At 50.7% G+C, this 15,881-nt stretch overlaps 3 protein-coding genes and 1 long non-coding RNA gene across 4 annotated transcripts; 3 read left to right on the top strand and 1 right to left on the bottom strand.

Moving 5' to 3' along the window:
• The first annotated feature begins 223 nt into the window (after window positions 1-223).
• Window positions 224-6,423, top strand: LOC120662437. The gene is made up of 3 exons (XM_039941584.1): window positions 224-346; window positions 4,198-5,087; window positions 5,166-6,423. The coding sequence occupies exons 1-3, from the start codon at window positions 224-226 to the stop codon at window positions 5,179-5,181; spliced, it is 1,029 nt and encodes a 342-aa protein (XP_039797518.1). The 3' UTR covers window positions 5,182-6,423.
• A 949-nt stretch (window positions 6,424-7,372) lies between these two features.
• LOC120658117 (lipase-like) lies at window positions 7,373-9,322 on the top strand. Its single transcript, XM_039936332.1, has 2 exons — window positions 7,373-7,699; window positions 7,764-9,322. Exons 1-2 carry the CDS (start codon window positions 7,433-7,435, stop codon window positions 8,904-8,906), a joined length of 1,410 nt encoding a protein of 469 aa, XP_039792266.1. The 5' UTR covers window positions 7,373-7,432; the 3' UTR covers window positions 8,907-9,322.
• LOC120658119 (spermidine synthase 1-like) lies at window positions 9,143-12,660 on the bottom strand. Its single transcript, XM_039936334.1, has 9 exons — window positions 12,345-12,660; window positions 11,952-12,028; window positions 11,726-11,848; window positions 11,483-11,587; window positions 10,568-10,640; window positions 10,053-10,124; window positions 9,778-9,973; window positions 9,570-9,696; window positions 9,143-9,481 (listed from the first exon to the last, which is right to left on the bottom strand). Exons 1-9 carry the CDS (start codon window positions 12,496-12,498, stop codon window positions 9,416-9,418), a joined length of 993 nt encoding a protein of 330 aa, XP_039792268.1. The 5' UTR covers window positions 12,499-12,660; the 3' UTR covers window positions 9,143-9,415.
• Window positions 12,661-14,880: 2,220 nt separating this feature from the next.
• LOC120658120 lies at window positions 14,881-15,674 on the top strand. Its single transcript, XR_005668524.1, has 2 exons — window positions 14,881-15,058; window positions 15,192-15,674. It is a non-coding gene; the product is annotated as an uncharacterized LOC120658120 (long non-coding RNA).
• The last annotated feature ends 207 nt before the right edge of the window (window positions 15,675-15,881 follow it).

Genomic DNA, 15,881 nt, shown 5'->3' on the forward strand with positions numbered 1-15,881 from the left:
CGATGCCTTGGCTATGGTTGCTTTGGTTGCGGCCAAATCAGCGATCAATGTTGTGCTTCACATCGAGGAGGAGGACTTCACCCTCGGGCCTGCCTTCTCCGAGCTGTTCGTGGCCACCTTTCGGTCTTAGGAGTTCCGAGATTGGGCTTCGGTGGCGAGTGTTTCCCAGGAGAGGCCATCGCTTTTTGGTGGTCTGCTGGGGCACTCTGGGGCTGCCACACCCATGACACCTGTGGAGGTTCCACCATCGGCCGAGATTGTGGTGCCGGCTTCTGAGGAGGCAACCGTCACGGTCGTGGCGTCGGAGGATGGCAATTCCGCGGCCTTGGAGGACTTCATCAGCAAAGTTACGAAGAATATTCCGCTGCCTCATCACCATCGAGTTGACCCTATCCTCATCGACGCGTGTCCTCAGCTGTCTTCATCTGAGGCATATGGCCCCAGGCGAAGCCATCGCCAAGCCTTGGACCCTCTCTTGGCCGTCAAGCCGGCAAAGCGAGGGGCGGTGCTTCTGACGCGCTGACTCAGTGAGGTCGGCGCGTCTCTGTCCGTGGCAGCTTCGGCAGAGCAAGCGTTGGAGAAATTCTTTCGTGAAGGACCTCCACCGTACCACATGGACGCATTGCAGGACATATCTCCGATGTTGAAGAACAAGAGCAAGAGCTCTCTCTCCGTGGGATGGAGCATTGATTGAGGGCTATGCTTAGAGCCAGTCATTTAGGTTGTGCAGGATGTGAGTAGTTCATGTTGGAGTTTATCTTTCAGGTTGTGTTCAACTGGATTGCCAGCTTGTGTCCATCTGGAGTCCGTTCCATTTGGGTTGTAACCGAACACTGTACTAATTTCTTCTTCATCTTAATACAATGATATGCTACGCACGTATTTGAGAAAAAAAATTTGGACTGCTGGACAGGAATTGGTTTGGTATGAACAAAGTTCCAGGATTTACATGCATTTCATTTGATAACAACTTAAACAGTTGATAAGTCCATAACAACTTCTAATAGTTTTTAACAAAAATTTCATGCGGTAACGAAATATAGCACAAGAATACAAAGAGTTTAGGTTGGCCTAAGTTTTGCTTGTCATGGAGGAGCTTGCCAAAGAGGGAAGAAGATGGAGAGGAGAGAAAGAGTACTATCCGATCAACATTGAAATTTTTGTGTTTTCTCCCATGCACGGCTTTGTGGACATCATAAATCCTTAAACTCGTTGCTCTAGCTGGGGCTTCAATGCCATCCACTGACAAGCTCAATGAAGAGTTGTTTACTGATAAAATTAATGTTATGGACATAGGCCCAATCAGCGGAGACATCATAAATCCCCTTCTTCCTGCCCTCTCCTCCTCTATCTCCTTCCATGTTTTCTCTACCCCAGCCGAGCTTCCCTTCCTCTGCCTCTTCCTCATGTGCAGTAGACTCACCTCGGCTCCTCTCTCCCACAGCCGGCGGCAGCCTCTCCTCCCCAGCGGCTCCTCCACACCGATCTCGTCCTTCCCCTGCCAAGCAGCAATCCCAACCAACTCCTCCCTCTTCCTCTCTCCAGCACCACCCCATGCCCCTCCGTCAGATCCAGCAGCACACCATGAATACGCTTACCACTTGCATTTCCATGTATCAGCAGTACACCATGAATACGCTTACCACTTCCATGTATTTGGCGCCCTGTGTCCTCCGTTATAATTTGAAGCCCGTGATCCCACAGCGAGTGGCAACCTCTCCTTCACCAGCGGCTCCTCCACACCGTCCTCGTCCTTTCCAATCCCCACTAACTGCTTACCACTTCCATTTCCATGTATCAGCAGCACACCATGAATACTCTTACCACTTCCATGTATTTGGCGCCCTCCGTCCTCCGTAGTAATTTGAAGCCCGTGATCCCACAGCGAGTGGCAACGTCTTCTTCACCAGCGGCTCCTCCACACTGTCCTCGTCCTTTCCCAGTCCCCACTAACTGCTTACCACTTCCATTTCCATGTATCAGCAACACACCATGAATATGCTTACCACTCCCATGTATCTGGCACCCTCCGTCCTCCGTTGCAATTTGAAGCCTGTGATCCAACAGCAAGCAGCAACCTCTCCTTCACCAGCGGCTCCTCCACATCGTTCTCATCCTTCCCAGTCCCCACTAACTCCTCCCTCTTCCTATCTCCAGCACCACCCCACGCCCTCCGTCAGATCCAGCAGCACACCATGAATACGCTTACCACTTCCATGTATCTGGCGCCCTCCGTCCTCCGTTGCAATTTGAAGCCTGTGATCCCACAGCCGGTGGCAGCCTCTCCACCAGCGGTTCCTCCACGCCGTTCTAATCCAGCAGTCCCCGCCAAATCCTTCCTCTTCCTCTCTTAGCACACCATAAATATGCTCACCATTTCTAAGAACCGAGAGCAAGAACTACTTCGTTTGTTCACCGTCGGGTATTTTCTATTGCAATTTTGGTACTAACTTACTCTTGCTCTCATTTGTACTAACTTCCCAGCTTGCATTCCGGCCTGGGTTTGTTTTTCTTTGCTAAAAGTTTCTGCTGAGGCTCTTTGCAATGATATTGATCCTCTTACACTAACTCCAGTTAAGTCTGTAGTTCCTCGGGTGTTCCGCAGAGCCGAAGATGGATGGAAAGAAGCAGAACAATGATGAAAGGCTGTTGAAAATCTTTCTCACTACGAATGAGAGCAACATCTACCACATGGTGGATGGTTTGCACACGTTTATGAAGGAGAAAAATGAGGGATCATCAAAAACGGATCAAGAGATGAAAGAGGAGCTGAATTGTGCCATAGAAAAAGGTTTTAAGGAGGAGCTCAAAAAGAGCGAGGAGGAGGAGGAGGAGGAGGATGGACGTGGCTTTATCAGTTCCATCTTTTTTTAGTTGTTTATTATGCCATGAGAGTTCTCTTTGTTGGCCATGAGTGACTGTGTTGTTTATCTATGTTCATTCATGGCAGGCTGTTCTTTCAGTTGAGATATCGGCTAAGAACCCCCTGAGTTGTGCCATCCTTGTAGTATACTTATGATAAATTTATTAAGAGCACAGTAAACACAGTGAGGGCATTCAGTAGCACTCTTTGTGCATTATTTAGTGAGGAAAAAAAGTTACCACCGTATGCTTGTACCTAAGTTGTCTGTTGGAGCATTTGTATAGTTTTTATTTTTTTGCGAGGATGGAGCATTTGTATAATTGTTTTGCAATTTGGTCTCGTTAGATCTTTATTACTGAAAAGGGCAGGATATGTTTATATTTTGGAAACCATTATACAAGAGTATGATATTTTGTTAAATAAAAAAACTATGTGATATATGTTCTTTAAAGTTTTGATGAGAAACTTTTTGTAAGATGTAAATTCAGTCTAATTCCACTGAAGTATGCAGGGGAGAAAACATCCTATGCTTTTTCTGAATTAGATGCTTTATTAGTTGTGTGAACTGTGAAGCCCGGAATGCAAGATTGATATTGGGCTTTCAGGTTGAGATGTCGGTGGGTTCAATATCTTGCAATAGCCACATGACGGTTTGTTCAAAATACTGCAAGTTTGGTGGTCAAGTGTCCATGCTAATTTTGTACACAAACAAAACCATTAACTATTTTTTTAGAAAAGTGAAATTACAGTAATTACATAGCAAACACCAGTGACAATGTATGCTAGCACATATACATTCTAAATATTAAGTTTGCAGAGTTCGGTGAATCTAAAAACAACTTTTTTCAATTTCTTTTGGAAGGTTAACTCTAAGGAAACAATTTGAAAATTTTCAAATGGTGAAAAGACACTTAAGAATTTTTGAAATTTAATAACATTAACTAGTAAAGCCAATTGATGACCATATATTAAAATTGAAACGTGCACATTTTAAGTAACATGTTTGTGAAGTTTCATAAATTTTAAATTATATTGCTATTTTTTGGAAGGTTAAACCATGACAAACCATTTGAAATTTCCAACATTAAATTCATGCTTAAACATTTTTTTAAATCGAATAACACCAATTTGCATAGCCTGATGACCATGTTTGCAAAATGGAATAATGCAGGAATGTACACATCGTGGGTAACATCATTTTTGAAATTGAATAGCACCAATTATATAGCGTGGTGACCATGCTTGTAAAATGGAATGTACACATTCTATGTAACATGCTTGCGAGGTTTGATAAATTGTGAAGTACATCTCTAAATCTCTAAACCTGGACCAAGCTCTGGCATCCGATAAGGCCACGTCACCTGTTAGCCCATCAACCGTCGGATCGAACCAGCAAGCGATCTCACCCGTCCGATCGCGGGTCGGTTCGGGCGTCGATCCGCCGGTCGCCCGTTAAGCCAGATAACCGGGCGCTCGCGAACGTGGCCTCCGCTAGGCCAGGACCTCACGCCGCCTCCCCGACGCGGGCCGCCGCCCGCCGCGGGTGCGCGGCCGCGAATGCACCTCCCCGGCACGGCCGGCTCCCCTGGGCGGGGCTGGCATGGCCCCACCTGCCACGCCGGCGCAGCGGACCCCAACGCTGGCCCTCGCCCACACTGTCGTCGTCTTCCACCGCGGCCGCGACGCTTTGCTTCGAGTTTCGCCGACGCAACGACAACCTCCCCCACCTCTCCTACCGCGTCCTCCTGTTTCTCGCCTGGGTCGCGGCCATCCTCCCCATCGTCGGTCGGCTCCTCGCGCTGGCGGCGGCCCGTGGCCGTGGACCCCCTTGCGGCCGCGCCTCCTCGCACCGGGTGGCCGAGGTCAGGGCAGCGCGCCACCTCCGGCCGCCCCCCAGCCACTGGCCACCGCGAGGGGAGGGGTCGCGCGCCGCTACCGGCCAGGAGATAAAGGTGAGAGAGGGGGGAGGTGCCTCGGCCAGGGGCCAGCCCCTCGCGGCAGCGGCCGAGGGACCCGCAGAGCTCGCGCCCCGTTCGCTGGCGTCGCCGCTCCGCGCCGCTTGCCCCTCCCCTGCCGCGGCGGGCGACGTTCCGTGGCAGCGCCTACCGCCTCCTCCCCGTGAAGCAAGCAGGCGACATAGCACGGCTTCCCAGCCAGGCGGCGGCGCGGGGATGGCTGGCTTGGCTTGGCGCGGCGGTCTGGGGCCCAACCTCCACGGATTCAGGTTTCTGCAAGCTTGACAGCGGCCCCCCTCCCCAACCCCTCCATCGGCTCTCTCAAAATTATTCCATTTTTCTTGTAGATCAAGAGGCCGATGATTGCAGATACAACCGATGCGAGCAGGCTCCTCCACACCTACCATCTAGAGTCACGCCTAAGAGAAGAGCGTGAACAACGGAATCGTTTTATGCTTTGTCTGAATCTCACGGTGAGAGGAAAAACTCATTCATTCATGTGACTAATACTGGTGGGTGCGTTTCATCTTTGTTTTTCTTTTTTGCAGATCGATTTCTACCTCCAGGCTGGGCATAGTGGATCTCTTCAGGCTGCTATCTCCATGCAGGTAATCCGTTTGATGAAATGCTTCTGAACACTAAGCATCCGCTGGTTGTGCACTACTGCGTGTGTGTGAGGAAAGCAGGAGCTACTGCTTTGGGCTTCAAAAATTTCAATTTTATACCATGAATGTCTAGCACACCTCACGAATTTGATGCATGAACCTTACGCTGGCAAGTTATAGTTCAGAGTGAGGCTTTTTAGTTTGATTTTTATGCATACTCTATTTTGATTCTATGCCATTTTGTTTAGCGTAAAAAATCACCATGATTCAGACTCTTGCAGTGTTGTATAGCATGGAGCCATGGACTATGCTAATCATGTGAAGATAGCTGTTCTAGAGTTGGCATACAACTATGGAGCCACAAAATGTAACAAAGGAAACACATATGCTCATGTCAAATTTAAATAAAGAACAATCAATCTGATCTTGGCCTTGATTTTGCATGCTTTGGGAATATGAATTCAAGAATCATTCTAACTGTTCTGCACCTTCTCCTCCTGCGCCAAACACTGTCAGAGACGCCTCCTCGTCCTCATCCAAAGCAGTAACACTGCTCGCCAAATTATTGAGGATTTGGCTTGTGTTCACGCGAATTTCCTGTTGCTTCTATATTATTTTAGCATCTGCTGGGGCGACAAGCCAGCACAGAGCGCATTTGGTGGCCGCCATGGCTCCTTTGGACGTGGCTTTGGAAGCCACCGGAGCAAAAGAAGAAGCCTTCTTGATGCCAGCCCCTACTACAACAAGAATTCCAGAATAACAAGAATTCCAGATGTCCGATTGTGCAGCATGACCAACGAATTTGCACTTTTTTTGTTTTTATATTGACAGTTGTTCTTCTCAGAACCTTCATTCCATGATCATATAGCACCTCACGGAATTCATCGAAGGTGTCAAGTTTTTGTTATGACTTCAGATCCTAAATATCCGTGAGCACTTGTATGTACTGTTCGCTGTATTAAAAAGCAACGTTGCCAGGGATTCCTGCACTCTTGGTTTATCACTGTGTCTAAGTAAACAGAATTGGTCCTTCTAGTCAGCATTATTCTCCTAATGAGCCATCTTGCTACCCTGTTAGACTGTTTGCAATTGTCATCTAGCATGAAACTATTCACGATTATTATCAGCTTCTATAATGTAAAAGATGTTGAGGAAACCTTTATGTTTATGATCAAGGCACTTGCAATTTCATGCTGTCATGTTTTAAATATCTTACGATAACGGTTTAAATAGGTAAAAATAGTCAAGCTCACCATTTTGTAAAATAGAATAAGGCAGACCTTTTCACATTGGATACTTGTTGATTGGAAGTTTGCTGATAGTAATAGAGCTATGTAGTTTCAGGAGATATTATGAGATAAAAGTAAATGCTTATTGTTAAAATATTACTTTTCACATAAAAGCCCAATGCAATAGAAACACTGGCCGGCTTCAATGCTGCTGGCGCGGCAAGGCCGCGCCGTGGTTTCTAGTTTGCTATTTATTTTGAAATGTTAAATAAGTCAACAATGTGAATTTTTGAAATTCGTTCTTGTTGTGTTTCCAAAATATGTGTATCGAAAATTTAATCCTCAATGTGTTGCGATCTTGTATATGCATTATCCCCGTCTCTCAGCAAACCAAGCACCACCCACCGAGCACGCTACTAAAGCGTGCGGCCAATTGTGGCACACGAGCCAAACACGGCCCTAGACGCGGGGTGCCACATGGACTTTTTGCACCATGTTAAACTGAGTGGACCCACATGTCAGCCGCACGTTCGGATCCCCGATGAAACCGAACGCAGAGGAGGGGGCCCCTCCACCAACGAACTAAATCCTTCTGGCGCCGGCCGGACAGCACGAGAACGGCGTGGAGCCGTTGCAAACTTGTCTCTACAAACCACCAGACTTCTCCGGATGGGTTTCCCTCCAAAAAGCTTGCACAGCAGTGACAGCACCGGCCACCATCGCCGAGCAGAGCAGACCACGCGAGAGACAGAGCAGCGGCACCAGCGAGGTGGGTCTCGTATGAGCAAGTGGGTGCGGGCGGCGCTGGGCGCCGCCGAGCTGCTCGTCAGCGCGGCCGTCCACCTGGGCTACGCCTTCTACATCTTCGGCGCCGCCGTTGCCGCCGACGTCGCGGCCTCCATCGTGAAGGGCATCATGGCCGGCGTCGCCGCCGGCGGCGTGGCCAAGGACGTCGCCGTCGGGAGCGAGGACGAGGCCGCGGCCCTGCTCGACGGCGCCATGCCGCCGATCGTGCTGGTGCACGGCATCTTCGGCTTCGGCAAAGGCGTGCGTGAACGAATGCTCTGCTTTCCTCTCGCTCAGCTCAGCACTCTCATCCTCGCCGTTGCAGAGGCTGGGCGGGCTTTCGTACTTCGCCGGCGCGGAGGAGAAGGACGACCGCGTGCTGGTGCCGGACCTGGGCTCGCTCACCAGCGTCCACGACCGGGCCCGGGAGCTCTTCTACTACCTCAAGGGCGGGCGCGTGGACTACGGCGAGGCGCACAGCGCGGCGTGCGGCCACGCCCGGTTCGGCCGGACCTACGAGCGCGGCCACTACCCGCTCTGGGACGAGGCCCACCCCGCGCACTTCGTCGGCCACTCCGCCGGCGCGCAGGTCGTTCGCCTCCTCCAGCAGATGCTCCACGACGGCGCGTTCCCGGGCCACGCCGCCACCTCCGAGCGCTGGGTGCTCAGCGTCACCTCCCTCTCCGGCGCGTTCAACGGCAGCACGCGCGCCTACATCGACGGCGCGCGCGTCGAGGACGGGGGACGGTCGCTGCGCCCCGTGTGCCTCCTCCAGATCTGCCGCGTCGGCAGCGTGCTCTACCACTGGCTCGACCTCCCCTGGCTCAAGCGCTACTACGACTTCGGCTTCGACCACTTCGGCATGTCGCGCCGCCTCGTCGGCGCTCGAGGGCTCGCCGACATCCTGATCGCCGGCCGGCGGGGCCCGTTCGCGACGGGGGACTGGATCGTGCCGGACCTGACGATCCAGGGCGCGGCGAGGCTCAACGCCCGGCTGCGGACGTTCCCGGGCACCTTCTACTTCAGCTACGCCAGCCGGCGCACCGCCCGGACACGGCGGGGCGCCACCGTCCCGTCGGGCCTGCTGCGGATCCACCCGCTGCTCTTCCTCCGCGCCCTGCAGATGTGCCGCTGGCGCTACCCGGCCGGCACGCCGCCGCCGTACGAGGGGTACCGGGACGAGGACTGGGAGGACAACGATGGCGCGCTCAACAGCTTCTCCATGACGCACCCGCGGGTCCCCGACGAGCACCCGAGCATGCCGGTGGACGACGACGGCGCCGGCGGCCGCCCGCTGCAGCCCGGCGTCTGGTACTACCGGATCGTGGAGGCGGACCACATGGCGTTCGTCATCAACCGCCGCCGTGGGGGCGTGCAGTTCGACCTCGTCTACGACAGCATCTTCCGCAACTGCCGGAGGCTTTGTCTTCCCGACCGCCTCGCCGGCTCACTCCAGAAGCAGAGCTGACTCCGGACAGGGATCTCGTCGAACGTCGAGCGGCAGATATTATGAAATCCAACCATTCTTTACTTTCAGTGATGATTATTCTTCGGACAGGTTCCTGCGAATATCATGGAGCACAATTCTGGCTATTTTGTTTCAGCTTAGCTCAGGTCTTCTTTATTTCGCAACCTAACTTTGCCAAATATGAGTCCTGGTTCAGATCTTTCATCCAGGTACGGATCGGGAAACGCAATACAGGATGCCAAAACTGAAAACTCACATTGATAAATGATCCGAGGACTGCCGAAAACAGCTATCACAAAATGTTTTCATGGCTGCACGATGCAGCCAGGACATATGACTAGTGGAATCATATAGATCGACAACTCCGATAACTGCTAGCATTTCATCTCGGATGCTTATTTCAAAGGGGGAAAAAAGGGGATGCATCCCCTTTTCATGCTACAACAAATTTTGTGTTGTTCCTAAGGTGCTTGGTCCAACTGACCAGACTTGATGTAATCCCTTGGCATCTAGTTGGCCTTTGATTCAATGACCCTCTTCGCAAAAGAGGGCAAACAAAATGATGCTGTGTGGATCTGAAAAGCAGAAATGGGATCAGCAAACAGCCACGTGAATTCTCATGCAAAGGCTGTAGGAACTAGGAAGGTCGGTAAAAATACAAACCTCGGAGTTGTAGAACTTCAGAGGTCCTTTTGATTTCATAGAATGCTCATCCTCAATGTTAAAAACAGGGTGCTGGAAATCAACAGCAGGCCCCTCGGTGGAGCAAAGCATGAAGCCAATCACACCACTGCAGTGTAAAGCATGTCAGGAACGGTAGCTAAAGAGAGAAACTGGTTCAGTCACACTATACAGCATTGTCTGAGCATACCTAGGGTATGTAGGTACTGTTGTCCAAGCATAGTTAACTGAGCCTTTGAAAACTTGGCGACAATTGGCAACAATGTCTTCAATGATGTGCATATGTAGCCAAATGCTCTCTGCCTGGGTGCATACAACTCCACCTGGACGTAAAGCCCTGGCCACCGACTGGAAGAAAGGCTTCTCAAAAAGCTCTTGAGCAGGACCTAGTTACGCAGGGAAATGTTGATGAAACATCAACAACAGCACAGCATGTACAAAAAGCACATGATCCACAACAGTTACCTATCGGATCAGAGGAATCGACAATCACTGCATCATAAGTACCCTCTGGAACATTTTTCAAAAAGGCCACCCCTGCATCAATAAATCAACAGAGAACTTAAATGCACAAAGTTAATAATGATTGACAACTGAAATATTCATCAAAATCATATTCAAATCCAATAAGTGAAATGAGAGTAAATTGCAGACTATACTTTTTTAAAAAATAGTGGGAAAAAGACATGGCTTAAAGTAATTATGCAGGGGCATCAAGAAATATGTTAATGTCTTAATGATGAAGTCAAAATGCAGTGTGTTTTCATTCAGAAATAATAGACAGCTGAGAAATTTCACAACAGTGCGATTTAACAAATATTAGAATGAGACAAAAAAAATAAACTGAAGATATTCGCCGTTGCAGAAGCATTGAAATCAAAAGTTGCACATCCTATTTTTCTAGAGTCATTGCCACATAACAAATTATGATACAAAAAGTAAACCACCCTCATATGCAAAGAACATAGCATGCTACTAACCATCTCCGATGTGTAATGACACACGAGGGTCCTCAAATCCAACAGCCAGATGAGGGAAAAATTGCTTGGAGACCTGCATGGTTGAGCAGACAAAATAATAAGTACAGAGACAAGGTTTTAAGAAATTCGCTAAATCTATAGAGGACATCTCAAGTGCATGCACAGCAAACTCTTGATGATTAACCAACAAAATGCAATTAGAGCAACAATACACAGGAAACATCATATTGATAACTCTCAACATGCCACATGCTTCAATTAGATTTATGGAAATGAATGAAAATTAAATTGAGGTTGTGACACCAAACAACAGACAACGGTATCGTTTTAGCAATATGGACTGCGTCGCACACTGTCATAACCAACGTAACAAAAAGAGGTGAAGCGAAAGAAATTAAGTCAACCAACAAAATCACCAGATAGGAAGCGTACATACATCTAGGATTGCAGCATGAAACTTACACAAAACAAGATATAAAACCTTAGAAAGAATTAGTTTCCATAAGAAATAGTATACTTCACTTAACTATTACTATAATTCAGATGCCAGCAAAGATCAGTACAAATTTACAGCACAAAAGTATGGAAATGAATGGCTTTTAAATTTTGCAAATAGAATAACAGAAGCAGCTCATGTCACTGTCAAGAAATCAAGTGATGTCAAATCAATTATAGACCTAAACTTGAAAAGGGAAACATGCCCTAGCCTATTTAGGAATAATTCCTTTGACTAATTAAGGCTACTGCAAACTGGAGAAGAACATTGTACACAAACAAATCCAAAAGAAAGCAGGTGCTATTGATGTGTCAAACATGAGTCCCTATGCCAGAACTGTTGAAATCGAATGGTTTTTACATAGAGAACAATGAGAGCAATGGACATTATGTGTTAATGAGGAGAGAAGGGCGTCTTACATCTACCACCATCTTGTCAATTTCACAAATGTCAATTTGTTCCACGGAGGAATGTCGTGAAACCTCACGCAGAACACCACCATCTCCTCCTCCAATAACTAACACCTGTGCATCATCAAAGATCCAATAACTCTAAGTATAAATGCTCTCTGGACAATTTAAGTGCCAATTGCTCTACGAGGAATTCTAAAAATCCATGCAAACTGCAAGGATATGACAGCGAAAGGGGCCCATGGGATTTACCTTCTTGGGATCTTTGATGGAGCAAAGGGGGAGGTGGGTAATCATCTCTTGGTATGCGCACTCATCCCTCTCAGTAACTTGAATCACTCCATCCAGCACGAGCACCTTGCCGTACGTAGATGACTACAATAGAGAACAGAGAAACAGATTCATCTCCCATTATGAGCAATGGCAGACAACGAATTGCAGGCGCCTTGGGTGGAAATAAAACAATAATAAGAATTACCTGGAAAACCATGACATTTTGGTAGTCCGACTTCCCTTGGAACAGCACCTTCTCCACCTTCAAAGAGTGCGCCTCACCTACCATGGGACACAATACACAATATAATCCATGAGAAAAGGCAGCTAAACCACGCGCAAGACATGAGTTGAGGCGAGAAGCAAAAATGCGTCGATATGATTTCAGTAGTAGCAGAGCAATATTTTTTTATCTATTATGCCTAAATAAAGTCATCTCAGAGCACACAACTAGTCTCCCCTGCCCAAAACTGCAAAAAAAACAAGTAGTATTTGCAGTGACGGCACGAGGCGTCTGCTAGCCGAAGAGCAGAGGGGCAGCACGGCACGGAACAAGCAGCAGCGGGCAGAGCAACAAGCACGGGCAACAGGGACGCACCGGGCCACATGGGGCTGATCTCGGAGAACCATCCGGGGATGACGGCGGAGATCCCCGCCTGCTCGCCGGCCGCCTCGGCCCCCGCCCCCGCCCCCGCCGCCACGGTGTCCTCCGCGGTCTCCCGCGCCCTCTTGGCCGCCGCCTCGGCCTCCATCCCGAGAACCCGGAGGAGCGGGGAGGTAGGAGAGAGCGGCGGCGGGCAGCTGGCGGCGGCTGGGGATGGCGAGGAGGGGAGGGAGCGCTCGCCGCCGCGGCCTTGCGATTAGGGCTCCCTTTCCCGGATGCGCGTGTGTGGCTTTTGCGGGGGGTTTGGGCTTCCGAGCCGCGCCGTTATAAATAACGGCCCAGGGCGAGCGGCGCGGCACCCCCCATCCCATCACCGATAGATTCCGGCCTCCCGGGCTCCGCTACCGCGGCCGGCGTCGCTCCTAGCCAGTGACGGATGGGGCCAGAGACCTGTGAGGGCCCGGATGTCGGTGACGCGCCCATCGGAAAGGCGGAGACCACCTTGCGTTTATTCGGCGGGGTGGGGGCGTCCCCGGTTGCGCCTTTCGGGACTCCTTTATTCCAGGATGCCCGGTTGATTGGCCTGCCGTGGCCCGTGGCCCGTGGCCCTGCCCTTGCCCTGTCGTATTGGGCGGCACGCACGTCGCACAGATGACACAGATGAACCAGCTCATATCGAGCCGGCTCTCGGCTAATCTAATCTAGACCTAGCAGTGTGATTTGATCTTTAATTCAATTAAAGGGAAATTTGGCATTGATCTCATGATCTGAAAAAGAGAGAGCAAAAAGTGTTATTGCAATTCGGCATTGATCTGAGGAAAAAAAGAGAGTGAAAAGAAAGGTGTTAGCTCCAAAGACTAGATATAAGTATTAGCTAAACATTGAGTTTTACCACCGTTGTATATAATATAGAAAGTCTTCTAAAACGCTGGATAACCAACAATCTCTTCACATTGTGATGTCCATAATTCGATGTCCACGTCAGCTTTCTTCAGAGTTCGATCGGTACAGAAGTACAGCTTCCACGGCCCGCCGCCGGACCTCGCGTTCGCGTACACACCCCACCACCAGACGTCTAGCCCTCGGCACGAAAAATCGAAAACCGAAGACCGAACCGAAAAACCAAGAACCGGAGCCGAACCGATCCGTAACCAAAAATTTCGGATTCTACTTCGGTTCCTAGTTCTCAAAAACCGAAATACTCGGTTCGGTTTCGGTTTCGGTTCATAAGCCGTTTAACCGAAGAACCGAGCCCATCACACATTCAGCCCATGAAATCATGAACCTGGGCCAAGGCCCATCCAAAACCCTAACATACCAAACCACCACTCCTGCGCCCCACCCCCCACCCGTGCTGCATGCCGCTGCCGGCCCCTCCCCCACCCACCCGCACGGCCGCCGCCGGCCCCTCCCCGCCCTCCCCGGCCGCCGCCACGGCCGCTCCCTGGCCCCCGCCACGACCCCTTCCCGTCTCGGGCCTCCGCCTCGCCCTCCCAGGCCGCTGCCGCGGCCCCTCCCCGGCCCCGGCCTGCGGCCTCCGCCTCGCCTTCCTCGGCCAACGCCGCGGCTCCTCCCCGACCCCGGCCTTCGCCTCGCCCTCCCCAGCCGCCGCCACGGCCGCTCCCTGACCACCGCCGCGGCACCTCCCCGGCCGCGGGCCCGCGGCCCCGCCATCCCCGGTGGCCTCCAGCGGAGCACGCGGGCGGCCAGTGCGCGGGCCGCGGGGGCGTTGCGCCTCCCCGGCAGGCCAAGTGCACGGCAGCCGCAATCCTCAGCGGTCCAGGCGGCGGCGGCGCAGGCAAGCCGCCGGCAGCGCGCGGCGGTGCCCGTCCCCAAGCCACCGAGAGATTTTTTTTGCTCCTCAACAAAGTTCGGTTCCATCGGTTTTAATCGAAACCGAACCGAAAGAACCGAACCTGAAATTTCTCGGTTCTTGGTTCCTGTTTTTCAGGAACCGAACTTTTTCAAGAACCGAAGAACCGAACTGATTGGTTCGGTTAGAACCGAACACCCAGGCCTACAGACGTCGCGTCCATGGCCCACCGCGAGGAGGTGCACGACCTCGCCGTGGCGGATATGCACGGGAGGATAGCGCGGCAGCCATGGCGAGCACACTGCGACGCTGAGTGCCTCGAAGGTGAGCGCGCTCGACATCTTTGCTGAGGGAAGGGGATGAATTGGCGAGGTAGATAGCGACGGGAGGAAGATAGCTAACCTATTGGATGGTGATTTTGGGGATCATTTTTTTTAACTAATCGAGCTAGGATAGCCAGTTGCTCTACTAGTATTTTTTTTTAAAGATATAGGCAAAATTAGATCCATACCACTAAAAGAACCAACCTTTAGATATACCATCAAAAGATTGAATTTTACAGCTATTTACCATTCTGTTAGCTCCCGTCAACTTCATCCATTACTTTTGTTGTTGTTTTTTTTTGCCAACGCAGGAAATGAAGTTACGTTTCTGCCCTTGGCCTTTGTATCAGAAAGAAACGGGACGCACAGGCCCACCCCTGACGCTCGGCTCGGCCCTTCATTGCTCGACTCGCCTCGCGCGGAGGGGCAGGCGACCGGCAGCGTGCTCGCGCAGGCGCAAGCAGCCTGACGCTCGGTCTTTACTCGATTCATCCCCGCACAAAGGTGCAAGCGACCGCGGCGTTCCTCCCCCGGCGCACTCCCCCGGTGGCGCGCTCCCCTGGCGTCCGGCGGTAAGGCAGCCACACATCTCAGATTTGTTGAGGCACTCATTGTCTTTTTAGATGCTGCAGCTGCTGCCGTCGATACATGATTTCAACTTATTTGGTTGTTTAACTGACCAATGAGCAATCTCTCTGATGGTAGGGAGAGATTAGTTTAGTCTTGTCCCCAGCGCCGGTGGGATCCAAGCCGCCTGAGCCTAGGTCACTGGACCATCACCATCACCATCACCGGCAGGCCGCCATGGAGGAGTTAGCGGGGAGCAGGAGGCTGCAGCAGGAGCACCACCACCTGCAGCACCAACCCTTCCCTGCTGCCGGTGCTGAGCCTGCAGCGGACGGGATGACCAAGGATGTGAAGCCACTATGTGGGTGGTTAACTAGTGCTCCTCTTTTCTTATTACTGTAACGGATGAAGGGCCATTTTATTACTGCTGGGAAACAGAGATAGATTGTACATACAATCCATTTTATTACTGCTGGAATTAGAGATAGATTGTACATACAATCCTTTTCTTAGTAAGGGTAAAATGATCACAGTTAACTTGGAGTTAACAGAAATGGTAAGCAACAAAGAAGTGTCTTCTTTTAATGGTATATATTTATAGAGGGATTTTTTGATGGTATATATCTAAAGTTTGTTTTTTTAATGGTATGGATCTAATTTTACCAAAGATATACTACTAGTATTTTGATTCGGCTGCAGCCGAGCTCAGGTCTGTTGTGTTTTACCTGAAAGCGCCTTGACGCCCGCCCGTGGGGTGTCACCGCAACTCTGACCGCTGACCCATGCGGCGGGCGGCTCTCCTCTGGTCTGCGGATGACGGGCGCGCCT

The sequence above is a fragment of the Panicum virgatum genome, chromosome 2N (genome assembly GCF_016808335.1).
Source record: "Panicum virgatum strain AP13 chromosome 2N, P.virgatum_v5, whole genome shotgun sequence".
NCBI lineage: Eukaryota > Viridiplantae > Streptophyta > Magnoliopsida > Poales > Poaceae > Panicum > Panicum virgatum.